Here is a 23,635-nt window from a genome sequence, read left to right as displayed (position 1 = left end):
CAGGCGTTTAATTTAATTTTCAAAGTTTACAAATGTTTTGGTTCAAGTTCGATAGCACGTCGTAGAAGTAAAATTTCATTGACCAAGAAAAAGTTTCAATTGTGAAGACGGCTTTTTGGTCACTATTTTTCCGCCACAACTACTTGCATTTTAAAATCGTGTCCAAATCTTAAACCAACTGAATTGAATATCAAACATTCATACTGAAGACCAAATAAATTGAACACCTGAAACAGAGAAAAAACTTATACACTGTTCCCCTAAAAATACAGAAAGGATGTGGAAATTAGGATGAACTATATATTTTTGTTGAAAATTTGAAAATTTTTCGAATTTGCCGAGCTCGGCCAATTCGGCAAATCTCCTTTTTTGAAATTTGCCGTGCTCGGCAAAAATTGAGCTTTTCAAAAGGAAACAATAAAACTTGTGGATAATTCATCAATACTTTTTCAAATAAATACGAATCCCTAACGCTATAAGATACCTCAAACTTTGCATGTTGCTGAAAAGTATGGTGCTTTACAAATTACAATCGATCAGTTTATGTTTTTTGGAGCACCGAAACTACTAAATTTTTAACACACATCTGTTTTCTGAATCAGTTCCGTGTAGTGTGTCTGCTTAAATATTAAAATAACTCAATACTGAATTTTTGCCGAGCTCGGCAAATTCGGCAAATTTGCCGCACCCCCAGGTTAACACATCTTGTTGAAATTCTTTTAGCTCATTTCTGCTTTTTGAGCGTATAAAATTTCTATTAGAAAGCTGCAAATATAGCCACATTTTTTTCTGTTTCATGGGGTCTATGTATTTACTTTTTAATTTTATTGGTTATTTTGATCTGCATTCAATCTTTATTTCAGCTGTAATTTGGAATATAACTATCATCTGCAAAAGTATTTTGGAAACTACAAGCAAATCCCACTTAAATTTCTGATAAGCAACGGTGTAGATCAGAAAAAGTTTTTAAAATAATTAGGTTCGAACGTACCGATTATTCAGGTTTGTTAACTTTTATTGCATTTATAGGACACTATCAAGTTAAAAATAAGAATTCTTTAGAGATCTCTCATAGTTTGTTTTTTAAGCATTTTACTTTGCTTATGTACACGAAAGTTATATACAAAGTTACATCTGGAAAAAAGATGACCAGCAACATGATCAGCGCTCTATTTATTCAATGAAACTTATGAATTTTCTGAAACCGAAATTTTTTTATTGAAAAAATATTTATGAGATATTCGAAGTACAGTTTCAAAGGTGAAACAAGGGGTGTAGAACTTTCTTTCGTTTTTGGGATATCTCCATTATTATTGAAAAATTGTCAAATCCCTGAATGAACTCAAAATTTTTTTTCTAAATTCGAAACACAATGAGAAAACTTTTCAAACCCACTTTTATTTCGTTTAAATATCTAAATCTCGTAGTGTGTGACTGACATTTTCTCACGGATAAGTAACAGTAAGACAGTGAAGTTGTTTCTAGTTAAAAAACTGTTTCATATTTATTTCTTATTTTTGAAGGCACACTTTTAAGTTGGTAATCTTTCATTTTATGTTTTGCAAAATATTTGTTCTGCTTTTGAGATATAAATTACAAAAATTACTGTTTCATTACTACAAAGCAATTAAAATGGAAACATTAGCCCATTTGAAACAGCCGTAACGCAGGAAATGAATCACAGTGAGAAGTAGTATTCTCCAACAATTCACTGATTTCATCAGCAATCTGGAAAGGTAATTCTTAACTTATTAATCCAGTTTGAGACAACTGGTTTTTCTTCTGCAGTCAGCTTCAGTTAATTTTGCGACTGTATTACTTTCTGTGATTTTAAACTGATTTTCTTTCATTGTGCTTTGAAGTGAAAAGTTACTAATAAAAATTACTGTTTCATTACTACAATACAATTCAACAGGGATCATTAAAAAATGCTCACCTTTTTTTCAAATTTTCCAAATTTTCGAAGGTCTCCTTGATTCAAGGTACCATTGAGCCCGTTGAGCTCCGTTGAGTCTCCTCGGTTTTTTTCGGTTTTTTTTAATTTTTTATTTGTGAATAAAATTAGGATGAGCAGGTTCCTTCTCATTACATAAAGCATCGATGCTAGCCTCATGATGAATTCAACTCTCCACCACTGGAAAATTTTTTGCGAATTTTTTCGTCCCAAAAAAAAAAGAAAAATAAATAAAAATTATGGAATTCCGGAAATGTTTTGATAGATTTGGATTCTAAATTTTTAAAAAATATTATTGGTACGTTTGTGGGACAGGAAAGTAAATTTTTTAGCCTCATGTTCTAATATTGAAACACTTCCAATTTTTGAATACAGGACACAATCACATGTAACGCACTATCTAATTGTCTATTTATATTGCTCCTTCCGTCATTAGAACGCTTTTGCTCAATCTTAAATAAAAATAAAAAGATTGAGTCGATATAATAAGAACAAATATTGAACTTTTGTTGTTGAAAATGGTTTTTTACTCTCCTCAGCATTGGTGATGTATAGGTTTAATTCTTTTATTTATTTTTATTCGTTAAGTTAAAAAACAGGTTTCAATGTAAATAAAAGGAAATCAATTGAAATAGGATCCAATTTTGTAAACTACAAAAAATTTTAACATTTTCTGTTTTTTTTTAAAAATAATTTTAACATTCAAAAAAATTCTAACAACTTAACGTGTTTGACGTGTTTATAAAATGAAAGTTTACTGATTTTTTAATTATTAACATGAAAAAGTCTAGAATTGTTTAGATAAAACTAAGAAACCTAGTGGAACTTAGAAGCTTATAAGAAAGTCTTTTTGCTTTTTTAAAATTTCAGATTAAAAAAATAAAGATTTGCAAATTTACCAGAAAAATTCACAAATTTTTTACTGTTTCAAAGCTTCAATATGGCATATTAAATTTTTTTAGTCTGATGTTAACTATGGGTTGTGCACAATCCTGTGAATTGCCAAAGTATTGGTAATCTAATTTTCCACAATTTCCCATTAAAAATTTTATTGCAGTCATAAGAATATATTGTACAAGCTGAAAAAAACAACAATTACAATAAATCTAGATTTTTATTTTTATAACTTTTATCTGGAAAATTGAAAGATCAATTGATATGCGCAATGCTTGTTACTGAAAACATACAATTTATAAAAATATTGAAACATGGGAACATTTAAAGTAAATTTTAACAATTTTAAAAACTAACACCGAAACACATCAGAATTTACAATAAAGACGGCAGGCAGGCACGGACGTCTAAAAAAATTTTCCCTCGTCAGAGTATGCACACATTTCTTGTAAGCCATGCAGGTTTTTTGAAAATTTACGTTTTGTTTAAAAAGCCCGCTGTTTCGCGTTGTTTATACTTTTAATTTCGTTTTATTTGTTTGTTTCGTCATTTGTATAAGACACCATGAGAACTTTGAAATTTTCTTCAATGAAAGTGGGTGAGTTGATAAGTGAGTTGATAAGCTTTCCGATTTCCAAATTTTCGGAAGTTGAACCGGACACTGGGATAACCATAAGCCATCTGAAAAAGTATATATGGTGACTTTTTTAGAAATAATATTTATATTAATGCATTTAAATTCTATACGGGATGCGGATATAAGGGATTGATGACTGTTCAACTCTCCACCACGGGAAAATTTTTTGCGAATTTTTAAGCTTCAATGCTCCCCATGAATGAATAATATATTGTAGAAATATGAGCATTTCAAGATTTTATTTATATCTCACAATGCAAGTTATGCTGAATTATTTTAATTTTTCAGACATAATTCTCCGTCCCATTAACGACATTTAAAACAAGATAATTCACGATTTTATGACTGTATAAATATTTGTAACTTGTAAATTTTTCTGCTGTTTTAGTATTTGCTTATGTTGAACTAAAAAAATGAAGCATCGATGAGTGGTTTGCTATGAGTGAGAAGATTTTCTTCGAAAAATCTTCTGTTTTTTTGTCTACAAAAAATTAGAAAAATACTGTTTCATACGGTTTCTAAAATGTTTACCATTTTTAGAAGTTTAATGTGACTGCCTTTCAAATTCAGCATTGAATACATTTTTGTGAAGCTCGAAATTATATAAGTTGACTTTTTTTAATTTTCAAGAAAAATTTGAAATTTTAATCATGACAATAAACTCTAACTTTTAACATTTTTAAATATTAAACAAAGATTGAAAAGGTTTTATTTCAAAAAATTTTTTGGGAAGAATAAATACCAGTCCTAATTGACAAAATGAAAATAAATTGACAAAGAATCCAATTTTGTAGAAATAATAATTTCTGATTATTTCAAATCGTTTTAAAATTGCATTGTCAATCGTTCAAAAACTTATTTCGACCAACTTGACGCATTAAATAAAATCTGAAAATGTTTCATACAGTACTGAAACTCATTTAAATGTTTCATAGTTCAGTTATAGTGGGATTTTATTTCCAATCAACGTGAAAAAGCACTTTGTGAGACAACATACTTCAATATAGGATTTTGTTTAATTTTGGAGAAAAAATCATATTTAAAACTTGCCGGAAAACTCAAATTCTGCTATTTTTCAAATTATTATATTTTGGTCTAAACCTATTATATAAATTTTTGACTTTTTGTGAAATACTGTTTCATACTGTCGTGAAATCAATTTATATTTTTCAGGTTCCACTAATACACTTGATCGTGTTTTAGCGACCAATAGAAAAATTAAAAAAAAAAAAACGTTATGTATCTCGCATACTGTTTCAAATTTAATATACTTTTGGGGGGTACAAGATGTTTATTTTTTTCTAAAAAAAGCGGGAAATCTAATGGAGATTTGGAAGTTTTGGAAAAATCATTTGACGGAAACAAACAAATAAATTTTATGACCGTCAAACTTAATTTGGATAAGTTTGATGGCATGAGACGTTTGTTGTCTGTGAAATGCATGTGTTTGAAAGAAAATCCAAAAATTACTGTTTCATACAGTTTTTGTAATTATTAACATTTGTCAAATTTCAGTATCAAAATATATGCCGTTCGATAAGTTTTGTCGTTTTTTTCTAGTTTTTGTTTTTTCTTGGATATTTTTTTGCGGTTGTATAGCAGACTGTTAGTAATGACAAGCCCAACGATATCAGCCATATCGGTCAACTTCCAGGTTATTTAAAACTCCGAACTATGACAACGAAAAAAAAAATTTTTTCCGATTTTTTTATTTCCTCATGAAATCAAAAACTTTGTATGCGTAGATGTATTAGCTAGTTAGTTAAACAAAACTGGAATTTTTCAGACTCAGGCATAGCTTATTGGTAGCGCTACATCTGTTGAAAGTGCCTTTTTTTTTGTTTTTCATGTTTTTTCCTGTAACTCCGAAACCAGGTGTCTGATCAAAAATCTTTAAATCAAAAAAATAAGTGTTGTTTAATTATTAACAGGTACTCAGTTGGCCGTTTTGTTATATCTCATGTGTGCGCAAAGATATGAATAGTAAAACAAAAGTTGCAGAAATTTCTGAAAATAAAAACTTCTAAAGGGTTTTGATTATTATAGCCTAATTGATAATCAAAATAATACGTGTGTTTTTAGACGCCCATGTTGTTTTCGAGAAGAATAAAATGTTTTTTTTTCATATTTTTCTGATTATGCATTTTTTGCTCTTAAATCATTTGACGGAAACAAACAAATAAACTGGATGACTGTAATTTAATCCCGACGAACTTAATTTGGATAAGTTTGATGGCATGAGACGTTTAACGCGTTTATGGATGTGTTTGAAACGAAATCAAAATCAAAATTACTGTTTCATGCAGTTTAAAAAATTATTAAAATTTCTCAAATTTTAGTGCATGGTTCTGCTTTAGACGGGGAATTCAAAGCAAAATGTTCTAGAGGAATACTGCGGTTTTAATTTTTTCGAATACTTTTAGAGGAAACATTTAATTTTGGTTTTTTTTTTGAAATTCAGAATTTTGAATTCATTTCGTTCAAAATCTAATTATGTTCCAGAAGAACACTCCAATTTTCCCTTTATTATGAAACTAATTTCCAAATATTTTTTTGACTTATACACCAATATTAATTTTTCAGAAATGTTAATCACTTTCAAAACTGTATGAAACAATATTCTTCAAGGTTTTATTTAATACATGAAATCTGGAAGTTTCTGCAATTTTTGGAAATATATAGTTTCGCTATATCTGTCCAAATTGTATGTATTCACTTTTTGATTGCCACATCTGCAGAAGTCTGCAGACAAATTTCTACTGGAGTTTGAGTCAAGCGATATGAATCAATCCGAGGATTCACCGAATAACCTTGATGTTTTGTTGAAACTTTACTAGTTTATTGAAACAGTATAAGTTTAACAAAAAAATTCAATCTCTTAAAAATAATGAGGATTTGAAACATTCCAAAAATGGGGGTTTGTTTAAAATTATTGAGCATTACAAAATAAGACATTTGAAATGTATGAATGTCCGTGCTCTGCTTGACTATGGGTTTCATGATCCTGTTTTCTGTATCTTAATCAAAATTTATCAAACTTTTTGAAAGTTCGCATAACTTTAATAATATATTATCCCAACATCGAGTTTTCTTTATTTTCGATCTTGCGCAAAATTTCCAAAACTTTCTTCAAGAAATTTAGTGGTTTTATAAAAAAACGTTATTCTAATGAAATCTTTTTAAAAAATTTCCTGTTTCACCACTCTTGTTTAAAAAAAACTTAATATGTAATTCCACATTATAGTGAAAACATTATTCAAGGAACTCGTAGTAAAGGCCGCTCGGTGTAGTGTGTATAAACCTTCACAATTTCATTGAACAAAATTAATTTTCGAAACTTGAGTTCATTTTAATTGTATTACACATTTTAATTAAAATGGAAAAAAGCTGGAGCAGTATCTTTTTTAACTTGTACCTTTTTAACAAAAATTTGAAACAGTAGTATTTTTGTTAGAAACTTTTGAAAACTGTAATCAATCAGCTAATCAATAAAAATAGTACTAATTCATAAAATTTCAGCATTATAATTTCTAGAAAACTATCTTAGACAGGAATATTTTTTAAAAAATTGAGTAACTGTTTTTTAATGTTTTACTATTTTTACTAGCTATTATATGGCAACTCATTTAATTGGTAAATCGGTATTAACAAACAATTTGACTTCAAACTTAAATCTACTCTGTATTGCAAAACTCTTGGATTTAAATTTTACACGATTATTAGAAAATTTGAAAATAAAAACAATTATTCACTGTTTCTAGTCATTGATTTTTGTGGTTATGTATGTACAACTGTTACCATTAAATTACAGTTTCTTAAATTCCTAGCAAGTACTTTCATGATTGAAGGTATGTAGTTATCATTTTTTTTTTGAAAAGAATTCAATAAATATAACTCCACATCAAGGGATCACGTAAACTCTACTTATATTATTGCCACAACCTTCTGTGTGGCACTAACGTGTCCGCCAGGACGTGAAAATCTTTTCACAACATTCCACATATTGTTTATACAATCGATAACAAATTCAGTTCTTGCTTTTCTACGAATCTATCCTCTATTCAAATCTGCGTGCTCATTCTATCATAAACTGTTCTTGGACAGTATAAATAACATATTTTTACCTGCACCTTCAAGCCGCTCAGAAATCATTCGTTCTTCTACTACTGTAAGTTCCTGTTTTCATACCAGTTTTTTATTTTAGCCTTTACATATGAAACGTTCTAGCAAAAGTTAATTGTTTCAGAAATGAGTCGATTCAAAGCGAATTTTGTCATTCTCAGAAATTTTATAAATAATTCTATCGAAAATGGATATCAAATGTTAAATGTGAAGGATTGGTACAAGCAATCAAAACTTGTGTTTATGCTTATGTGAGTCTATTTTTTAATTTTATATTAAAAAAAAATCCTACGTGTGTTGCGTTAAATTCAATCAAGAAGGTATTTATAGGGAATGTGAGTCACAACAATGTGATTCATCAAAGGAATTCTATGACATTATCAAAAAAAAACTGCAATTTTCTAATTATGAATTCAGTCACCGTTTATGTTCGAGAAAAGCTGCTGGTGGGGACGAAATAGGAATTTCGAGATTTATGGCACCTGGAAAATGTGCGCAAAAGCGATGAAGAAAATCTGAAAAAGGTCATTACAAAAATAGGAATCATGGATCCCCTTTTTGATGCACGAGTTTTCTACGATTTGTTTTCCAATTTTGATCAACTTTATGCTCAAGGAACTGGAGAATGGCATGATTTTTTAATGGACAGTAAACAACCCAAAAACATTCATGAAGACTGTGAACTGAAACAAGACGAATTGATTTCGAAGCTCCAGCATTCTCAACAAAACTTTGATAATATCAAAAAAATATTAGCAAATTTTGAAAAAGAAAATGAGAATTTAGCGGACGAGAATGAAATTTTGAAGACAAGGTTGGTTAAAAAACTGTTTCTATTTGAGAATGGCATTCTAATTTTTTATTTATAGAGTTGCAATTTTGGAAAAGGACGTAAAGGAAGAGAGAAACGCCACGAAAATGGCCAAGAATCTGAACGAAGAAATTGTCAATGAACTGAAACTGTCAGAAGAGTTAATTGATTGTTTGGAAAAACAACTTCAAGAATCAAAAATAGAGCTAAAAGAAGAGAAATTGTCGAAAAAACATCTATTAACAACTATGAAGTCACTGGAAACTGAAAAAATGGAACAAGAGCACAAGACCAAAATAATGAACAAAGAAGTGGAAGAATTGAAAATTCGTGTCAAAGAATTGGAGGCCACTGATTATTCGGAGTAAGTTATTTATTCAGTTCTTTTTTTAAATAAAATAATTTCAGAAAGAATATTGAATTGGAAAGACAAGTGGGAAAGTTGACAGCTCAACTTCAAGATTTCGAAAGTTCTCGAGGTTATGAACAGGAATTAATTCTCAGTCTGCTCGAATTTCAAAAAAGGAAATCGGACAAACAATTGAAAGACCTTCAATCAAAGTTAGAACGAAATCTGGAGCTTGTAGAGCTCAATAAGCTACACGAAGAGGTCCAATCAGAAAGATTGTTAAAATCGGAAGTGGCCGAGAAACTTGCAGAATTAATCAAATCAGTAAAAACTTCAAATTCAATGGTATGTATAAATTCAGCAAAATGTTTCCAAATTCTAATTTCAGTTGTTGGAAAAGACTACTCAGTTTGAGGACGCGCAGGGAAGCAGAGAAAATGTTGTGGAAGGTGCCAATGATGAGATGGATACGGTGAGTTTTACAAAAATTGCATTTTTAATTGAATTATTCTGCTTTTCAGAGTTTTGCAAGTGACGAAACCCGGACTGAGAACTGCCAAGTTTGTGATGCACCAAATGCACAAAAGCACTATAATGCTCAAACATGCGGGTAATTTACTTTATTTTATAATTTACCTTAACCATTCATTTTGAATGGGGCACCTCAAAAATGTAAAAATGTGAATCTCTTACGATCCACGCACAAAACATTTTTGCAGAGGCTGCTCGCAATTTTTTAGAAAAATTGTAATCGATTCCAAGCAGAACAGCCTGAAATGCAGTGGAAGTGGACGTTGTAAAATCAACACTGGTATGATCAATTGATAAATATTCACTTATCCTATAATATATTCACTTTCAGTAACACGAAATTATTGTTCTTACTGTCGATACGCCAAATGTGTCTCAGAAGGAATGGATGCAGGAAAGGTTGGAGAGAGAATTCAGAACGAGTGAAAGAGACCCAATATTTTATATGGAATGATTGAAACAGTACTTGTTTTGAAGATCATTTATTAGTTGTTCAATCTGCAATAAATCAATTTTTCGAAAAATCTTTGTGAATGAAAGAAACTTGAACGTAACCAACATGAACCAAAAATTTTATTCGATTCTGCGTTAGTTTTAAGGTTTAGGTGAGTTCACTGTCGAACTCTTCGATTTTGTGCAAATTGGCAATCTTTCCAGCAAATTCATGAAAAAATATTCCGAAATATCTGTTCTCTATGTAAGAAAAGCACCGATAAAATATTAAAAAATGACAATCTTTCGACCTAGATATCTGAAAATTTCCTTAAATTTTTTTTCTTAAACTTCACAAATACACTAATCAAATTGAGATCTACATTTCTAACATGAGGAAAAGTTATTGAAATAATTAAGTTACTATGAAGAAATTGACAAATCCCGAATGAACTAAAATTGTTTTTTTTTCTAAATTCGAAACACAATGGAAAAACTTTTTAAAACCACTTTTATTTCGCTTAAATATCTAAATCTCATAGTAAAACTTTCCAGGATTTTGGAAAATGTAGAACCAAATAAACCACTACCTGACGTTGTCGTTATTCTGTAACTGACAATTTTTGCGGATGTAATAGTAAAACAGTAAAGTAATAGAAAAACAGTAAAGTTTTTTTTTTATTTTAAAACCACTGTTTTAAATTTATTTCTTATTTTTGAAGGCAAACTTTTAAGTTGTTAACTTTGATTTTCTAAGAGCCATTAAAACAAACATACAGTGCGCGTCAATGCTATAGGACCCCCTTCATTTTTTTCGATATTGGGAAACTGAAAAATTTTCATGAAAAACTTTTGTGATATTCGGATTCAGCATGTCAAAAAACCTATGTTCCTGTGTTTTCACGACATGTAAAATAAAATGATTTATGATTTTATGATTTTATTATAAATTTATTATGAATTTTATGATACTAATAATTTGTAAATTTTTTTGCTGTTTCAGAATTTGAATATTTTTAAAAGTTAAAAAAACATCGTTTACTTAACAATTGGTTTCTCCAATTTTAAAACATTTCCAATTTTTGATCTTCAAAATAAAGTTCGCAATCAAATGACAAGTGCCGCCTGTCTGTCTATTTCAGTTGTTCTTTCATTATTTGATCTTTATAAAATGCGGGGAGTTGACTGATGATTTTTTTCTACCCATCTTCTCTTTTTAAATTGAATTATTTTAATTTTTCTGTCATAATATTCCGTCCTATTAAAATGTAAAGCAAGAAAATTTACGATTTTTTGACTGAATATTCGTAGATTTTTCTGCTGTTTCAGAATTTGCTTATGTTGAAGATAAAAAATGATTCTTCATTCCGCAATTAGAGTTTTATATCCTCAACTGCGTTCGTACTTGTTTAATGAATTTTACTGGAAGCGGCATAGAATGCCACCAGGTTTGAAAAAAATGGGGTTTTTTGTTGTTGAAAAATGTACCGTTTTTTGTCTACACAAAAATGAAAAAGTACTGTTTTATATAGTTTTTTAAATGAATTAACATTAGTGAGACTTAGTCTTTCTGTGGAAGCGTTTGATACATTTTTGTGAAGCACGACATTATAAAAGTTGAGTTTTTTGTCTAATTCTGAGGAGAAATTCAAAAATTCAATGATGGCAATAAACTCTACTTTTCAATTTTCTTCAAATATTGAACGAAGTCCGAAAAATAAAATTTTAAGTGATTTTGTATATTGTTTCATGTGTTTCATTTAATGGTGTGTTTATTTTTACTCAATTCAGTTGAGTTGAAAAAAGGTTTCAATGTAAAAAAAATACATTGAAATAGGATCCAATTTTGTAAAAATTAAAAGTTTTCTGCTTTTCTCAAACAATCTTAAAATTCAAAAATAAAATTCGAACAACTTAAAGTGTTAATTAAATCTAAAAATGTTTCATATGGTTCTGAAAGTCATTCACATTTTTCATCGTTTGGTTCAGCAAATATTTTATCAAACGTGAAAAAAACGTTGTGAAACGAGACATCTGAAAACTTGTTTTTTGAAATTTTGGAAAGAAATTCTTATCTACCAATTTGCCGGAAAACTGAAATTCTCCTTTTTAGGTCTATTTCAGCATAAAGTGAAAAAAAATCAATTTTAGACTTTTTTGATAAATATTGTTTCATACGGTCGTTAAATCAAAAAAAAATGAATGATAAATTTGATGACATGAGTCGTTTGTTGACTGTGAAAAGCATGTGTTTGAAACAAAATTCAAAAATTACTGTTTCAAAAAGTTCTGAAAATTATTAAAATTTCTCAAAATCCTATAGGGAAATTGCGGTTTTAATTTTTTCGAGTACTTTTGGAGGAAACATTTAATATTGGTTTTTTTTGAAATTTAGAATTTTTATAAGTCATTTTACTCAAAATCTAATTATTTTTCAAAGAAAAACTCCAATTTTCCTCGACTAATTTTCAAATGTTTTTTTTAACGTCATAATACTAATTTTTGAAAAATGTTAATCACTTTCAAAACTGTATGAAACAATATTTATTTTAATTTTATTTAACACATGAAATCTGGAAGTTTCTGCAAGGTTGGAATGTTGGTTAAACATTTTCTTTATATCTGTCCAAATTGTAAGTATTCACTTGTTGATTGCCACATCTGCAGAACTTTCCAAAAAAAAGTCTACTAGAATTCGAATATGAAGCAGTCGTGTGGTATGAATCGATTACTTGGTGTTTTGTTGGAACCTTACTAGTTTATTGACACAATATAAGTTTAACAAAAAATTGGTACTTGTGTATTACATGCCCTCATTTTTAAATTAAATTAAAATGTCATTAATTTCTCCAATTAAAATAAACGTGATATACATTTTTTTTCTCTTTAGGTTTAGAAAATGTTATTTCCTAAGCCTAAAAATACAAATTGTGGTTCACGTTTTTATTTTTCATGGCTTAAAAAATTACTATTATAATGAGGGCATGTAATACACAAGTACCCAATAAATTCAATCTCGTCAAGCGATGAATCAATAACTTGATGTTTTGTTGAAACTTTACTAGTTTATTGAAACAGTATAAGTTTGACAAAAAATTGAATATCTTAAAAATAATGAGGATCTGAAACATTCCAAAAATGGGGGTTTGTTTAAAATTATTGAGCATACCTACAAAATGGAAGTTTGAGATACGAATTTTTCGTGTAAACACTTTTTTAGTTCACAAAAGAAGAAAATTGATTCCTAGAAGTGTTTCTGATTTCGAATTTGTATGAATGTCCGTGCTCTGCTTGACTATGGGTTTCCATTGTCTTGTTTTCTGTATCTTAATTAAAATTCATCAAACTTTTTGAAAGTTCGCATAACTTTAATGGTATATTATCCCAAAATCGAGTTTTCTTTATTTTCGATCTTGCGCAAAATTTCCAAAACTTTCTTCAAGAAATTTAGTAGTTTTTTGAAACGTTATTCTAATAAGCTCTTGAGACATTTTTTTTTTCTGTTTCACTACACTGGTTTAGAAAAACTTTAAAATTTTATTTTATTGGTGTCTTTTCATGCTCCAACTCCAATAACTCCAAGACCCAACCTGAAAATAAACAAGACATTCCCAATCAATAAATGACCGTATTCCGTAATCTATGAACAACATCGTCTCCATCATTCGATCTGTAAGTGGGCGGAGCAATACTCAACGGACAAAATATCGATTTTATAAAAGTACAGCGTTTGTTCCGTATCCTGATGACAGTGTGGCAAGTGTGTCATTTATTCATTCTGCTCTCAGCCCGAGCAGTCGCCTTTCTGTTCTCTATATCCGTTTTGCTAATTTTTATACTGTCTCAGCTCCTAGTCTTCACTCATAATTTTGTTATTTTTCCAGAATCTACCATCTACAATGTTCACTGAAACTTCACCAATCATGAACAACGTTGAGCTCAATTATGCTCCAAATACTCTGTCAAATCTCATTCTGACATGTGCTTTTCCTGCTAATTCCACTCAATCGCTTTCATCGCAATCATCTACTGGATCTTCTGACCAACATAGTGTCATTCTCCAAGAAAATGAATCTGCACACAAATTGTCTTCCGCTATCGCCAATTGTGATCCATGCACAATTTCTGATGAGCTTCGTGAAGAAATGATGCGACTGAAGAAGAAGGAAAAAGCATTCAAAACATCTTTGTGTCTTTCCCACAAACGTGGTAAAACATGCATTTACGGTGAAGCATGCAAATTTGCTCATGGTGTGCATGAGCTCAGGTGTCAACAGACCACAAGAAACCATCGTAATTATAAAACAGTCCTTTGCGATAAATTCACGACAACTGGATATTGCAAGTACGGAGCCAGGTGTCAATTCATTCACAGATCCATGGACACAACGCCTGCAGCCAAACCGATGGAAACTGCGGACTTCAAGCCTAACGTTCAATCGGACCTTTCTCGTGCATTTGCTCTGGACTCTTCAAGTTTCTTGCCAAATTGGCATTGCTCAGCTCTTCTTCAATAATTTTCTGAATTTTTTATTTTTAAGTTTCTTTCTCAGTGCCTAATCATGGATTATATAATTTTCTGTACATGGTATTATCTAATATTCATATTTTCGATTTTTTTATTATGTTCCTCGTTTTTTGCAGTTTTGGCTTCATGATAAATTGATATGATCTTTTTTTTAAATTCAAATTCCCATAGTTAGAATAAATTGGATCAGTTTCAGAATCAGCTTATATTTTTCAGAATCAGTTAGTATGGATGTCGGTTTTCTGACATTTTTAGTTGACGAGATTTAAAACAAGATGGTCTACAAATTTATAATTTAATAAAATATATGTCATCTAAAGATGTGGAAACATTTCTCATTGTATATTTAGGCAAGTATGACGTCTTGTTTCCTACGCATCACTATAAAATTCCAATGTGTTTAATTAAAAAAATTACAATTTATTGTTTCATACAGTTCTGAAATTGAGAGCAGTTATAAATTATTGGTAATCGTGGTTTTCAACTTTTTACCATATCAATTCCCCCAAAAATCCAAAATTTTTATTTTTGTTTTTTTGTGCCTGTCTTTTTCAAATCTTTTTGCAATGCTCGCTGAAGCTACCAATCAATCAAATACCCTCTTGAATTTTTTTTGGCATGTGCCAAATTCTTTCCTCGATCGCTTTCACCACTACCAAGATCGTCCAAGCAGGAGCTCTTTTTTTATGAACAAAAGTCAAGCAGCGCACAAATTGGGTTTTTTTATCACTGGCCAGTCGTGATCCATGCACAATTCCGGACAACCTCTGCGAACAATGATGAGACTGAAGAAAAAAGAAGAAGCATTGAAGACAGCTTTACGTCTTTCCCATAAACGTGGTCAAAAATGCATTTATGGATAAAAATGCAAGTTTCCTCATAGTGTGCATGAGCTCCGGTTCCCACAAACAAAGAGAAGCCGTCGTAACTACAAATAGTTTTTTGTGGCAATTTTAATTTCTAAAATTTAATTTTAAAATACACTGTTTCATGTTCTTTATATGTTAGGCTAACTTTTGTGTGTTACCAATGCTGCTTAGATTTTTTTTTTACATTTCTTCATTGCTAATACACAATCTAAATAGTAATCTATTTTTAATTGATTCACTATATTCCACGCAATAATGTTGAAAGTCTGAAAAGATATTGAAAAAAAAACTAGATTTTTCAAACAAATTTTTTTCTGAAATTTGTTTTTCTGAAAATCAATAATTTCAATGTAATTTCTGAACAAAAAACATGAGCTCAGGTGTCAACAAATCAAAAGAAACCATCGTAACTACAAAACCGTATTTTGTGATAAATTCTTTACTACTGGACATTGCAAGTACGGAGCCAGGTATCAGCTCATCCACACAGCTCCTGACACACCTGCTGCAATTAAATCGATGGAAACTGCGGATTTCAAGCTTGACTTTCAATCGAACCTTTCTCGTGCATTTTCTCTGGACTCTTCAAGTTTCCTGCCCAATTGGCATTGCTCAGCTGTTCCTCACTAATTTTATAGTTTTGTTGTATATACGTTCGTAATTTCTAATACTTAATTTTAAAATATACTGTTTTATGTTCATTATATTTTGCATATTTTTCCTTCTATCAATGGTGTGTTTTTTTTTCTGTGGACCAATAAAGGTAATGATTTTAAATACTTAAAAATGTTTAAAGTAGGAAAGTAAAAATGCCTTTGAAACTGCTACCAATCTAGAAAAAGCGGTATACGAAGCTTTTTTTTAAGTTTTGCCGTATACATGGTTTCTTAGTTTCTAAAATTTTTCTAAAATAGCGATTTTCACACTTTCCGCTTAACACTTGCGTATCTATTGATGTATTTTTAGCAACAACCTGAAACACTCAATTTAAAGCATCAATAATTTTAAATTATACTGTTTCATGTTCTTTATATGTTTTGCTGTCTTTTGTGTTTATCAATGTCTTCTCTTTTTTGTGTACTAATAAAGCTTTAAGAAAATAGGCATTTGTAACGGTTGCAAACTTGGAAACAGGCTGTTTTTTTTTAATTTTTAACGAATATTTCCTTCAAAATTCCTTCAAAAATAAAATTTTACGACTTTCCGTGAGAAACTGTCTAAGGGTAGCTCACTCGACGGTTTGCAGCTTCATGAAACATCTGTTCCCCATAATCAGTTTATAGTACCACAATTTTAATGTTTCAATATTCACTAATAATCTATTTTTGATTATTCATATATGATTATTTAATTTTTGTATTTCCGCAATCCGAAATTCCAGCAGCCTCTGTTTCAAACCCCATCTATTATCAAATTTACCAATATTTGCTGTTATGTGCAAAATTCGAAGATTTCTCAGTTTATACTATTTTTCGGGTATTATTAAATTATTGTTTCTATGAATTTTGAAATATCTCGCAGAAATACATTGACTCATTAAGTGTATTGGATTTGTTCGAATGTTTACAAACAAAGTTTGTCGCTTCACTTTCTCCAAATTTCCCACAAAACCTAAAAATGCAGAAAACCACAGAAATTAATTGAAATATAGAAATACATTTTTAAAAATTGTCACAAAAGAATTCAGAAAGATTGATGCAATTATAATTAGCAACTTCCAACAACTTGCCAATTATAATAACCGCTAAATTTTTATGGGAATTATAATATCTGTTTGAAGCAGTAAACATTTTAACTATCATGATTTTATTTCGTCTGGGATATGCAGATTTCTAACAAAATTACAATAGCTTGAAACATTCACAAAACAAGTTCCGGCCGTTTTTTGCAATTATATTCAAAATTTTATTCAAAAATCACATTGAACATCAACTAATTTGTTTTACCATTGAAGTGAAACAGACTCTCATATTTTTATTCAAACTCTTTCCCACTTTTAGGTTTGAAGAAAAAACATGACAGAATTTTTCAAAGTAACTATCGAGTTTTAATTTTTGTGTGTTGAGTGAAACAGGAATTTTTTTGGTTTTTTTTTTCATTTTCATTTTGAAATTGCCGCTAATTTTTCAAATTCCTTTTTTTTTTGACTTATTATCCCCTAATTTATGACGTCATTATTCAAATTGTCTGATTTCTTGCCATCCATTCATTCCATTTTTATTGTTTAAAATTCATAATTTTCATAAACTTTCAGCAAACTGTTAGTGTAACTTTTTCGCGTTGAAAGAACTGAAAATTGAAAAAAGGGTTTTGACTGTTTCATTATCTTCATAAAGTTTTGGTTGCAGTTATTACTGGAATCAGCAACCATCGTGTCCCAATAAAATCAATAGTTTGGAGTTTAAAAATTATTTTTACCGTTTCATTATTTTGATAAATCACTTTATGTATTGAATCTTCTAATTGTTCTGAGGTTTCATATATTGTAAAAGTTGACATTTTCAAAGATATCAGAAAAAATGAATTTTCTTTCCACCAATCTAAAAAGTGAGCAAAAAAAGGCGCAAGATACGGGCCTCGCGCCGGCCTTTGCCTTCGCCGTTTGCCGCTTTTAATAATTTTTACGTGAATTTTAAATTTATTTATTTCTTTATTATTTTTCTCAACAATTTTCAACTACAACACATACCGAATATTTAGCGCTCTTTTAAATCTTCCAGTTATCATTTTGCCAAACACCTACTGAACTTCGACAAAATAGCATTTATTTACAATGTGAAATATAATTCTGAAATCTAGAATTTGTTTTTTTTCTGATATTTAAAACTTACGCATTATTAAATTTCAATTTCTGGCACACTTATTCGTAACGTGAAACAGGAAATTTCATTACAGTGCATTTTTTTTCCAATTTCTACGACTTTAAAGGCGCGCGCATTTTCGCGCATCCCATTGATTTGTTGAGCGCGTGGTGAGACCAATGACGAGACCATTTTGTATAAATGCGCGCGCCTTTAAAGTCGTAGAAGTGGGAAAAAACGCACTGTATTTTGATAAAAATTTGTCAATTAACGGCTGCTTGCTTTGGTATTCCTACATATAACATGCGCTCAAAAACTGCTCTAAACCAATTCACATTTCTCGTAACTATTTAAAATTTAATTTCGTTAATTAATTACACCAGAAATCGATTACAAGTAGCATTGTGTCATTCATTTACTCACATCTCTTTTTGATTACTCATTCTTTATTTTCCTTACCTTTTTTATTTTTCTTAATACTTATTTGGCATTTTTCAATATTTATTTGCAAGAATAATGCAAATTAATTAACCCACAACTAGTAATACCATCAAAATTCCCACCAGCAGTGAAAGTTTGAAATCTTCATATTCTGCTCTTTAGTTAATTGAAACATCATAAGTTAGCAAAAATTTTAAGAACATCATGAAAATGTATAGCTTAAAAATTTTTTGCTGAAATCTAGAAAACGTTGTTACAAGGGAAATTTTTTTATTTTTTCATTTAATCTAATGGGAAATACTTTTACAAAATAGTTCAAATTTTGATAACGGAATTCTTAGTTGCTATTATAAAACCTTACTTTTTGACTTACTTATTTATAAAGTGAAACAGACTTTTTTCCGTAGAGGAAGAGAGACTAGGGTTTGAGTATGATTCAAAGACGCAAAGTATGATAAAATCTAGAAAATGTATATACTGGTTCTTTTTTCTCAATTCTAGAATTCTTTGCAATCAGATAACCCGAGCCTGATGTAAATGAGGGAGCTTTCCCAATAAATAAATGACCTATCAACTACAAAACGATTGAATTTTTTGCAGCGTTCATAAAGTTACCGGAATGAAGTCTGTAAACGCTTATGGACAACGTATTTTATTTCTTGGACCTTTTTTATTTCTTAACAATTTTTCTACAACACATACATAATATTTATCGTTTTTTTTAAATATTCCAGATACCGTATTTCTTCTATTAATATGGCTGCAATACTATTTTTCGATGGTCTTCCCGCTTGCAATACTAATAGGGAGTGCAATACTAATTTTCAGAACATTTTCTGACTTTGAGCTTACTAGTTTTTTCCTGAAAAAGCTCGAATCATATGTAAAAATTCAAAAAATTTGATTTTCATATAAGTTCAAAAACTTCAATCTCGTAGAAATGATGTAAAAACTGTTGCAAAATAGGCAAAAAATGTTGTTGAAATCCTGAAATTAGCGAGACGGGTTTTCAATACAAAAAAGTTAACGCAAGACTACTAGAGAGTGCAAGACTAATAGGGAGTGCAAGTCTAATAGGGAGGCCATATTAATAGAAGATATACGGTATGTATAATATGAAATATAAGGACTAGTTGAAACAGTTAATGTTTTTATTGTTTTACTCACTTTCAATATTCTCTAGTCTTTCCAATTTTATAATGTAGCGCAAATGACTTTGGGGATCTTAACAGTTTTGTGAAAAATAAGTTATTTCCATCTTGTAGCATTGTTTTTTTTTTCAAATTTTACACATATGTGCAAACTGTGATTGTTCAATAAGTGAGGTACAATAGAATGTAGAAACCTAGACGACTGAATAACTTTATAAATTAAATGAAAAATATATTACTTATTTGAAACAGTGAAAGTTTGAATTCATTTTCTTCCAGATTTTTTAAAATATAATTCAACAACAACACTATTAAATTTTATTTTCAATATTACTAATTCAGTGACCTTTTGTTCAGAAGAATGCACCTTGAATTTGAGTGAAATGTCTATCCAACAAGTAATAGTTGAAAAATGCCTGTTTTTCCACATTTTTTTCTGAAATCTAGAATTTGTAGGCAATATGACACACAGATTATTAAATTTTAATTTTTAGGATACTTATTCGTAGCGTGAAACAGGAGATTTTTTTCACAATAAAGACCCAGTGAAAACTTTTTACATATTAAGAGTGCTCAATATGTAAAAAAGTTTTCATTGGGTCTTTATTGTGATAAAAATCTTCTGTTTCACTCTACGAATAAGTATACTTCTGGTTTTCTTTCAGATGAAATAGTAGTTTTCTTTAGATTGACATTATTTTTAACAAGTTTTAGAAATTGTATAATTTTTAAATTGTTTGAAGAAATTTAAAAAAATTTAATATTAATTTTACATTGCTATCATACTATTATCTTGTTAATTATCATTATTATTGCTCAAAATGCATTAATTTTTATTGATTTTCAACCAACTTTTTGAATGAGCTTTTTTCGTTGTAAAAACTGAAATTTTAAAATAATTGTCAATAAAATGATCCTAAGCTTTGGTTGCACAACTATTAACGGAAATTCCAAATTTAAAATTGCAAATAAATGAAACCTAAATAGTTTTGCAGCTAGATAAGCTGAATTTTTACATTTTCTAGTTGTTACCCTAATAATTAATATAACTCCACATGAAAAGCCACAAAATTTCAAAAATTTCAGAAAAAATTAGAACAAATAAAGCTTTATCTTTTTAACTTTCAATGATTTCGTTTTTTTAATAAATTTTAAAAAAACTTCGAACAATCCAGAAAGATTTCCCCTTTTTGCTGTGAAATTTATGGTCTAAAAATACTTTGAAAGTCGAAAAAAAAATAAAAAATTCAATGTTTCACTTTTATAATAAATTAATTCAAATTTTTCAATTAATATTAGACGTACTGAAGAAAAACTGAAATTGATTAATTTTCAACACGTTATTTTTTCTATTCTCTTTCTTTGCTGAGAAATTAAAGCTGTAAAATTTGAAGATTTATTTTTGAAAATAAAGTTTGAATATAGACTGAAACGGCGGAGAAAACAATTTTTTTTCTTTTCCTGAAAAAGCTGAAAACGTTGAATTTTTTGAAAGAACCGAAAAATTCTGAGCTTACTTTTTTTCGCTGGGGAAACTGAAAATTTTTAATGTTCCACTACTATAAGAAATTTATTCAAACTTTTTACAAATATTGAAGGCGAATAAATTTAAAAAAAAAACTGCAATTTCCAGGAGATTTCAAAAAATTGGAACTATTATTTGGAAAATCTATAATTTTAAGAATCCATACAATTTAAAGTAGTTTTCAATGAAAATCTACAAATTGTGATCAAAAGAATATTTGAACATAAAGTTGAAATGTTTCTAAAACTTGAAATAACAATATATAATATAATTCAAACAAAGTAAAGTTAAAGAACTTTCCCAAGAGTTTGAAATTTCTGCAAACGAAAATTGAAGAGGCTATTTTAAATTTGAAAAAAAAAATATTTTTGGGCTTTTCAGAAAATTTTTCAAAACAAAAACTTTTACTGTTTTATTACTTTAATAAATTCAATAAAGTTCTTAGCAAACGTTAAAGTTTTCATTTACGTTTTCACAAATAAACAACTTTGAATATTTCAGAATTAAATTGAAAAAAACCTTTAACTTCTTTTGAAAATTAAAATTTAAAAAAAAATGGGTTTATGAGAAAATATGAATTTTCTAAACAATACACATTTATAGATAAATTCAAACTTTCCAAAAAAATTGAAAATTGTTTCAAAAAATCGGAAATTTTTTTAATGTTTCATTGCCTTATTAAATTAATTCATGTTACTATTCTGGTATTATTGACAAATTCAGGTAAATTCAAAATTATAAAAGTAATATTTTCCACTTATTAGAATTCAAACAATTTAAAGTAAACAAATAAAAAAAACAAATTAAAGAATTTTCCCAAGAGTTTTAAATTTTTTGTTTCAAAAATTCGGAAAAATTTTTTGTTTTATTGTCGTAATGAATTAATTTATGTTATTCTTGAATTAATCCCTATATTCTTGAAATAAAATAAGCAAATTCAAGCTTTTTTCTTTAGAAATTGCAGTTTGAAACAATTAAATGCTTCACTATTGTAATAAAAAACCTTAAGATTTTTACAAATACTCTCGTGGATAAATAAGCATTTGAATTCAATTGAAAAATAAACTTTTGAAAAACTGATAAGTTATTTTAAATTTGTTTAAAAACTTTTTTTGGCATTTCAGAAAATTTCCGAAAAATTTTCAAAACAAATTTTTTAAAAACTATTTAATTATGTTAATAAATTCAATCTTTACAACAACAACAAAAGGGGTTCTGGCCTTTCTCATTGAATTTTCGCGCTCCATTTACAATCGCCTGCCGGACAACGCGTGGAAAAGTTTCGTGTACTCCACACGGACAAATAAATCAGTTTTACAACTAAAAACGAGCCGCGACGTGACACACAACGCGCCGTAAATCTACACAAAATCTCTGCGACCCAAAATGGCCTAGTTCGGCAAACTCTTCCATTTCGATTTATGAGGGAAGCCAGAATTCCGTGACAACAACGTTTAAAACAACAACAATAACAATTAAAAAAATGTTTCAAAAATTTGGAAAAATTTTTAATGTTTCATTGCCGTAATGAATTAATTCATGTTATTCTTGAATTAATCCATCTTTTGGAAAAATTGCAGTTTAGAAACAACTAAATGTTTCACTACTATAATAAACAAACTAAAATTTTCTCATGATTAAAAAAATAATGAATTGGAATTTCCTAAAATATTAATGTTCCAATGCAGTTTCTGACCCAAAAACCTTTTCCAGTCTAAATCGAAAATTAAAATAAATCTAGTTTTAAAACACATTTTTTTGTGAGTTTCAGAAAGTTCAAAAACTGTATAGTTATCATTATTAATGTTGGAAATTTATTTTGAAGATATCTGCAATGTCACTTGCAGTATATGTTGACGGTTTCATTTCTTTGATAAATTAATGCATGTTTTCACGATGTGCTAACGATCTTTTTAACACGTTTTAAATTTTTTCTAAAATTTTTTAAAAACTAATATAACATTCTCAACATTTCAGTAAATTCCGAAAACCTTAAAATAAATTAAGCTTTCATTAACCTCGATTGTTTTATAGATTATCAAAAAATTAAAACAATCCACTCGGCTTGTCCCTCTTTTTCTTTCAAAAAAATTCTGAAAAAATTCAATGTTTCACTTTTATAATAAATTAATTCAAGTTTTTAATTGATATTGAAATCAGTTCATTTTGTTTCGATAAATATTTTTCTTTAGCAGTGAAAATTACAGCGCTAAAATCTGAAGAGGTAATTTAAAAAATATATATAGTGGCATACACTAGAACGGCGTAAAAATTTTTTTTGGCTTTTCAGAAAATTTTAGAGTTTTTTTTCACTAAACGCTTGGCAATAAATTTAGAACTTCTGGAAAAATTGCAAAAAAAGTTATTTTAAAAATTCAAAAAATTCAGGAAAATAAATTCATGAAAAAATCTGAATTTTCTAACCAATACACATTTATTCAAATTTTCCAAAAAAAACATGAAAAATTGTTTCAAAAATTCGGAAAAAATTGAAATGTTTCATTATGTTAATAAATTAATTCATGTTATTCTTGAATTAATAATCTACAAAGCAGGGAAAAGAAAATCAGAGATTATTTGAAATTATAGA

The 23,635-nt window shown here is 28.9% G+C and overlaps 2 protein-coding genes, 93 non-coding genes and 1 pseudogene across 96 annotated transcripts; 62 read left to right on the top strand and 34 right to left on the bottom strand.

Moving 5' to 3' along the window:
- Positions 1-41: 41 nt before the first annotated feature.
- Positions 42-62, top strand: 21ur-6971. Its single transcript, NR_068134.1, has one exon.
- A 107-nt stretch (positions 63-169) lies between these two features.
- Positions 170-190, bottom strand: 21ur-41. The gene has a single exon (NR_068133.1).
- Positions 191-832: 642 nt separating this feature from the next.
- Positions 833-853, top strand: 21ur-15158. Its single transcript, NR_068132.1, has one exon.
- On the top strand, positions 835-855 carry 21ur-13838. The gene has a single exon (NR_068131.1).
- Positions 836-856, top strand: 21ur-9556. Its single transcript, NR_068130.1, has one exon.
- A 284-nt stretch (positions 857-1,140) lies between these two features.
- On the bottom strand, positions 1,141-1,161 carry 21ur-5064. Its single transcript, NR_068129.1, has one exon.
- A 379-nt stretch (positions 1,162-1,540) lies between these two features.
- On the top strand, positions 1,541-1,561 carry 21ur-12512. The gene has a single exon (NR_068128.1).
- An 89-nt stretch (positions 1,562-1,650) lies between these two features.
- Positions 1,651-1,671, top strand: 21ur-11416. Its single transcript, NR_068127.1, has one exon.
- On the bottom strand, positions 1,670-1,690 carry 21ur-8525. Its single transcript, NR_068126.1, has one exon.
- 21ur-8398 lies at positions 1,673-1,693 on the bottom strand. The gene has a single exon (NR_068125.1).
- Positions 1,694-1,932: 239 nt separating this feature from the next.
- On the top strand, positions 1,933-1,953 carry 21ur-10396. The gene has a single exon (NR_068124.1).
- Positions 1,954-2,666: 713 nt separating this feature from the next.
- 21ur-7468 lies at positions 2,667-2,687 on the top strand. Its single transcript, NR_068123.1, has one exon.
- Positions 2,688-2,921: 234 nt separating this feature from the next.
- 21ur-11 lies at positions 2,922-2,942 on the top strand. Its single transcript, NR_068122.1, has one exon.
- On the top strand, positions 2,925-2,945 carry 21ur-13646. Its single transcript, NR_068121.1, has one exon.
- A 153-nt stretch (positions 2,946-3,098) lies between these two features.
- Positions 3,099-3,119, bottom strand: 21ur-1448. Its single transcript, NR_068120.1, has one exon.
- 21ur-11994 lies at positions 3,100-3,120 on the bottom strand. Its single transcript, NR_068119.1, has one exon.
- Positions 3,121-3,147: 27 nt separating this feature from the next.
- 21ur-4131 lies at positions 3,148-3,168 on the bottom strand. The gene has a single exon (NR_068118.1).
- Positions 3,169-3,389: 221 nt separating this feature from the next.
- On the top strand, positions 3,390-3,410 carry 21ur-813. The gene has a single exon (NR_068117.1).
- 21ur-1851 lies at positions 3,391-3,411 on the top strand. Its single transcript, NR_068116.1, has one exon.
- Positions 3,412-3,910: 499 nt separating this feature from the next.
- 21ur-3952 lies at positions 3,911-3,931 on the top strand. Its single transcript, NR_068115.1, has one exon.
- A 102-nt stretch (positions 3,932-4,033) lies between these two features.
- On the top strand, positions 4,034-4,054 carry 21ur-4037. The gene has a single exon (NR_068114.1).
- A 371-nt stretch (positions 4,055-4,425) lies between these two features.
- Positions 4,426-4,446, top strand: 21ur-7189. The gene has a single exon (NR_068113.1).
- A 219-nt stretch (positions 4,447-4,665) lies between these two features.
- 21ur-1814 lies at positions 4,666-4,686 on the top strand. Its single transcript, NR_068112.1, has one exon.
- Positions 4,669-4,689, top strand: 21ur-8487. The gene has a single exon (NR_068111.1).
- Positions 4,690-5,000: 311 nt separating this feature from the next.
- On the top strand, positions 5,001-5,021 carry 21ur-2464. The gene has a single exon (NR_068110.1).
- An 803-nt stretch (positions 5,022-5,824) lies between these two features.
- 21ur-5165 lies at positions 5,825-5,845 on the top strand. Its single transcript, NR_068109.1, has one exon.
- Positions 5,846-6,035: 190 nt separating this feature from the next.
- 21ur-3620 lies at positions 6,036-6,056 on the bottom strand. The gene has a single exon (NR_068108.1).
- Positions 6,057-6,124: 68 nt separating this feature from the next.
- 21ur-10172 lies at positions 6,125-6,145 on the top strand. Its single transcript, NR_068107.1, has one exon.
- A 104-nt stretch (positions 6,146-6,249) lies between these two features.
- Positions 6,250-6,270, bottom strand: 21ur-14394. The gene has a single exon (NR_068106.1).
- Positions 6,266-6,286, bottom strand: 21ur-12289. The gene has a single exon (NR_068105.1).
- 21ur-3023 lies at positions 6,270-6,290 on the bottom strand. Its single transcript, NR_068104.1, has one exon.
- Positions 6,271-6,291, bottom strand: 21ur-9112. Its single transcript, NR_068103.1, has one exon.
- Positions 6,292-6,724: 433 nt separating this feature from the next.
- On the top strand, positions 6,725-6,745 carry 21ur-10157. The gene has a single exon (NR_068102.1).
- Positions 6,746-6,856: 111 nt separating this feature from the next.
- On the bottom strand, positions 6,857-6,877 carry 21ur-8470. Its single transcript, NR_068101.1, has one exon.
- Positions 6,878-7,127: 250 nt separating this feature from the next.
- 21ur-1788 lies at positions 7,128-7,148 on the top strand. Its single transcript, NR_068100.1, has one exon.
- Positions 7,149-7,651: 503 nt separating this feature from the next.
- Positions 7,652-7,672, bottom strand: 21ur-9691. Its single transcript, NR_068099.1, has one exon.
- Positions 7,673-8,152: 480 nt separating this feature from the next.
- Positions 8,153-9,816, top strand: nhr-229 (Nuclear receptor domain-containing protein; the record flags this gene model as incomplete). The annotated part of the gene is made up of 7 exons (NM_070617.4): positions 8,153-8,421; positions 8,477-8,782; positions 8,827-9,112; positions 9,156-9,239; positions 9,289-9,377; positions 9,487-9,578; positions 9,630-9,816. The coding sequence occupies 7 exons, from the start codon at positions 8,153-8,155 to the stop codon at positions 9,722-9,724; spliced, it is 1,221 nt and encodes a 406-aa protein (NP_503018.3). The 3' UTR covers positions 9,725-9,816.
- Positions 8,505-8,525, bottom strand: 21ur-566. Its single transcript, NR_068098.1, has one exon.
- Positions 9,568-9,588, bottom strand: 21ur-12010. The gene has a single exon (NR_068097.1).
- On the bottom strand, positions 9,696-9,716 carry 21ur-7807. Its single transcript, NR_068096.1, has one exon.
- On the bottom strand, positions 9,698-9,718 carry 21ur-13680. Its single transcript, NR_068095.1, has one exon.
- Positions 9,817-10,466: 650 nt separating the features above from the next.
- 21ur-11541 lies at positions 10,467-10,487 on the top strand. The gene has a single exon (NR_068094.1).
- Positions 10,470-10,490, top strand: 21ur-9525. Its single transcript, NR_068093.1, has one exon.
- A 281-nt stretch (positions 10,491-10,771) lies between these two features.
- On the top strand, positions 10,772-10,792 carry 21ur-15597. The gene has a single exon (NR_068092.1).
- On the top strand, positions 10,773-10,793 carry 21ur-11041. The gene has a single exon (NR_068091.1).
- A 303-nt stretch (positions 10,794-11,096) lies between these two features.
- On the top strand, positions 11,097-11,117 carry 21ur-8311. The gene has a single exon (NR_068090.1).
- Positions 11,118-11,295: 178 nt separating this feature from the next.
- 21ur-3184 lies at positions 11,296-11,316 on the top strand. Its single transcript, NR_068089.1, has one exon.
- A 200-nt stretch (positions 11,317-11,516) lies between these two features.
- 21ur-9123 lies at positions 11,517-11,537 on the top strand. Its single transcript, NR_068088.1, has one exon.
- Positions 11,518-11,538, top strand: 21ur-2091. The gene has a single exon (NR_068087.1).
- 21ur-8629 lies at positions 11,522-11,542 on the top strand. The gene has a single exon (NR_068086.1).
- Positions 11,543-11,714: 172 nt separating this feature from the next.
- On the top strand, positions 11,715-11,735 carry 21ur-5474. The gene has a single exon (NR_068085.1).
- A 156-nt stretch (positions 11,736-11,891) lies between these two features.
- 21ur-9722 lies at positions 11,892-11,912 on the top strand. Its single transcript, NR_068084.1, has one exon.
- Positions 11,913-11,945: 33 nt separating this feature from the next.
- 21ur-5297 lies at positions 11,946-11,966 on the top strand. The gene has a single exon (NR_068083.1).
- A 238-nt stretch (positions 11,967-12,204) lies between these two features.
- Positions 12,205-12,225, bottom strand: 21ur-5702. Its single transcript, NR_068082.1, has one exon.
- Positions 12,226-12,722: 497 nt separating this feature from the next.
- Positions 12,723-12,743, bottom strand: 21ur-13271. Its single transcript, NR_068081.1, has one exon.
- On the bottom strand, positions 12,741-12,761 carry 21ur-3352. The gene has a single exon (NR_068080.1).
- 21ur-14236 lies at positions 12,745-12,765 on the bottom strand. Its single transcript, NR_068078.1, has one exon.
- On the top strand, positions 12,745-12,765 carry 21ur-986. Its single transcript, NR_068079.1, has one exon.
- A 511-nt stretch (positions 12,766-13,276) lies between these two features.
- 21ur-5014 lies at positions 13,277-13,297 on the top strand. Its single transcript, NR_068077.1, has one exon.
- A 332-nt stretch (positions 13,298-13,629) lies between these two features.
- On the top strand, positions 13,630-14,247 carry dct-13 (C3H1-type domain-containing protein; the record flags this gene model as incomplete). Its single annotated transcript, NM_070616.5, has 1 exon — positions 13,630-14,247. The coding sequence occupies one exon, from the start codon at positions 13,630-13,632 to the stop codon at positions 14,245-14,247; it is 618 nt and encodes a 205-aa protein (NP_503017.1).
- Positions 14,248-14,726: 479 nt separating this feature from the next.
- On the top strand, positions 14,727-14,747 carry 21ur-9954. The gene has a single exon (NR_068076.1).
- A 77-nt stretch (positions 14,748-14,824) lies between these two features.
- On the top strand, positions 14,825-15,757 carry Y116A8C.52 (annotated as a pseudogene). Its single transcript has one exon. A coding segment is annotated over exon 1 (933 nt).
- Positions 15,289-15,309, top strand: 21ur-8017. The gene has a single exon (NR_068075.1).
- Positions 15,758-15,861: 104 nt separating the features above from the next.
- Positions 15,862-15,882, top strand: 21ur-7039. Its single transcript, NR_068074.1, has one exon.
- Positions 15,883-16,042: 160 nt separating this feature from the next.
- Positions 16,043-16,063, bottom strand: 21ur-4972. Its single transcript, NR_068073.1, has one exon.
- A 124-nt stretch (positions 16,064-16,187) lies between these two features.
- Positions 16,188-16,208, top strand: 21ur-349. Its single transcript, NR_068072.1, has one exon.
- Positions 16,209-16,559: 351 nt separating this feature from the next.
- On the top strand, positions 16,560-16,580 carry 21ur-8092. Its single transcript, NR_068071.1, has one exon.
- Positions 16,581-16,664: 84 nt separating this feature from the next.
- On the top strand, positions 16,665-16,685 carry 21ur-10476. The gene has a single exon (NR_068070.1).
- Positions 16,686-16,843: 158 nt separating this feature from the next.
- On the bottom strand, positions 16,844-16,864 carry 21ur-2053. Its single transcript, NR_068069.1, has one exon.
- Positions 16,865-17,487: 623 nt separating this feature from the next.
- On the top strand, positions 17,488-17,508 carry 21ur-3649. Its single transcript, NR_068068.1, has one exon.
- Positions 17,509-17,590: 82 nt separating this feature from the next.
- On the top strand, positions 17,591-17,611 carry 21ur-10248. The gene has a single exon (NR_068067.1).
- Positions 17,612-17,940: 329 nt separating this feature from the next.
- Positions 17,941-17,961, bottom strand: 21ur-5203. The gene has a single exon (NR_068066.1).
- A 552-nt stretch (positions 17,962-18,513) lies between these two features.
- Positions 18,514-18,534, bottom strand: 21ur-12526. The gene has a single exon (NR_068065.1).
- On the bottom strand, positions 18,515-18,535 carry 21ur-5170. Its single transcript, NR_068064.1, has one exon.
- A 160-nt stretch (positions 18,536-18,695) lies between these two features.
- 21ur-5023 lies at positions 18,696-18,716 on the bottom strand. The gene has a single exon (NR_068063.1).
- Positions 18,717-19,366: 650 nt separating this feature from the next.
- Positions 19,367-19,387, top strand: 21ur-9208. The gene has a single exon (NR_068062.1).
- Positions 19,388-19,547: 160 nt separating this feature from the next.
- 21ur-9928 lies at positions 19,548-19,568 on the bottom strand. The gene has a single exon (NR_068061.1).
- A 1-nt stretch (position 19,569) lies between these two features.
- On the top strand, positions 19,570-19,590 carry 21ur-11552. The gene has a single exon (NR_068060.1).
- A 115-nt stretch (positions 19,591-19,705) lies between these two features.
- On the bottom strand, positions 19,706-19,726 carry 21ur-1170. The gene has a single exon (NR_068059.1).
- Positions 19,727-19,972: 246 nt separating this feature from the next.
- 21ur-5186 lies at positions 19,973-19,993 on the bottom strand. The gene has a single exon (NR_068058.1).
- A 176-nt stretch (positions 19,994-20,169) lies between these two features.
- Positions 20,170-20,190, bottom strand: 21ur-14392. Its single transcript, NR_068057.1, has one exon.
- Positions 20,173-20,193, bottom strand: 21ur-6554. The gene has a single exon (NR_068056.1).
- 21ur-8486 lies at positions 20,176-20,196 on the bottom strand. Its single transcript, NR_068055.1, has one exon.
- On the top strand, positions 20,187-20,207 carry 21ur-14921. The gene has a single exon (NR_068054.1).
- A 609-nt stretch (positions 20,208-20,816) lies between these two features.
- 21ur-5565 lies at positions 20,817-20,837 on the top strand. The gene has a single exon (NR_068053.1).
- A 276-nt stretch (positions 20,838-21,113) lies between these two features.
- On the top strand, positions 21,114-21,134 carry 21ur-1986. Its single transcript, NR_068052.1, has one exon.
- Positions 21,135-21,497: 363 nt separating this feature from the next.
- Positions 21,498-21,518, top strand: 21ur-11777. The gene has a single exon (NR_068051.1).
- A 234-nt stretch (positions 21,519-21,752) lies between these two features.
- 21ur-14474 lies at positions 21,753-21,773 on the top strand. The gene has a single exon (NR_068050.1).
- 21ur-7124 lies at positions 21,754-21,774 on the top strand. The gene has a single exon (NR_068049.1).
- Positions 21,775-21,951: 177 nt separating this feature from the next.
- Positions 21,952-21,972, top strand: 21ur-13382. Its single transcript, NR_068048.1, has one exon.
- A 96-nt stretch (positions 21,973-22,068) lies between these two features.
- Positions 22,069-22,089, top strand: 21ur-3651. The gene has a single exon (NR_068047.1).
- Positions 22,090-22,602: 513 nt separating this feature from the next.
- Positions 22,603-22,623, top strand: 21ur-6870. The gene has a single exon (NR_068046.1).
- A 324-nt stretch (positions 22,624-22,947) lies between these two features.
- Positions 22,948-22,968, top strand: 21ur-3143. Its single transcript, NR_068045.1, has one exon.
- Positions 22,969-23,196: 228 nt separating this feature from the next.
- Positions 23,197-23,217, top strand: 21ur-3404. The gene has a single exon (NR_068044.1).
- A 368-nt stretch (positions 23,218-23,585) lies between these two features.
- On the top strand, positions 23,586-23,606 carry 21ur-2854. Its single transcript, NR_068043.1, has one exon.
- Positions 23,589-23,609, top strand: 21ur-10373. The gene has a single exon (NR_068042.1).
- Positions 23,610-23,635: the final 26 nt, after the last annotated feature.

Source organism: Caenorhabditis elegans, chromosome IV (genome assembly GCF_000002985.6).
Source record: "Caenorhabditis elegans chromosome IV".
Lineage (NCBI taxonomy): Eukaryota > Metazoa > Nematoda > Chromadorea > Rhabditida > Rhabditidae > Caenorhabditis > Caenorhabditis elegans.
The sequence above is the reverse complement of the archived record's forward strand: the minus strand, read 5'-3'. Positions and strand labels throughout refer to the sequence as shown.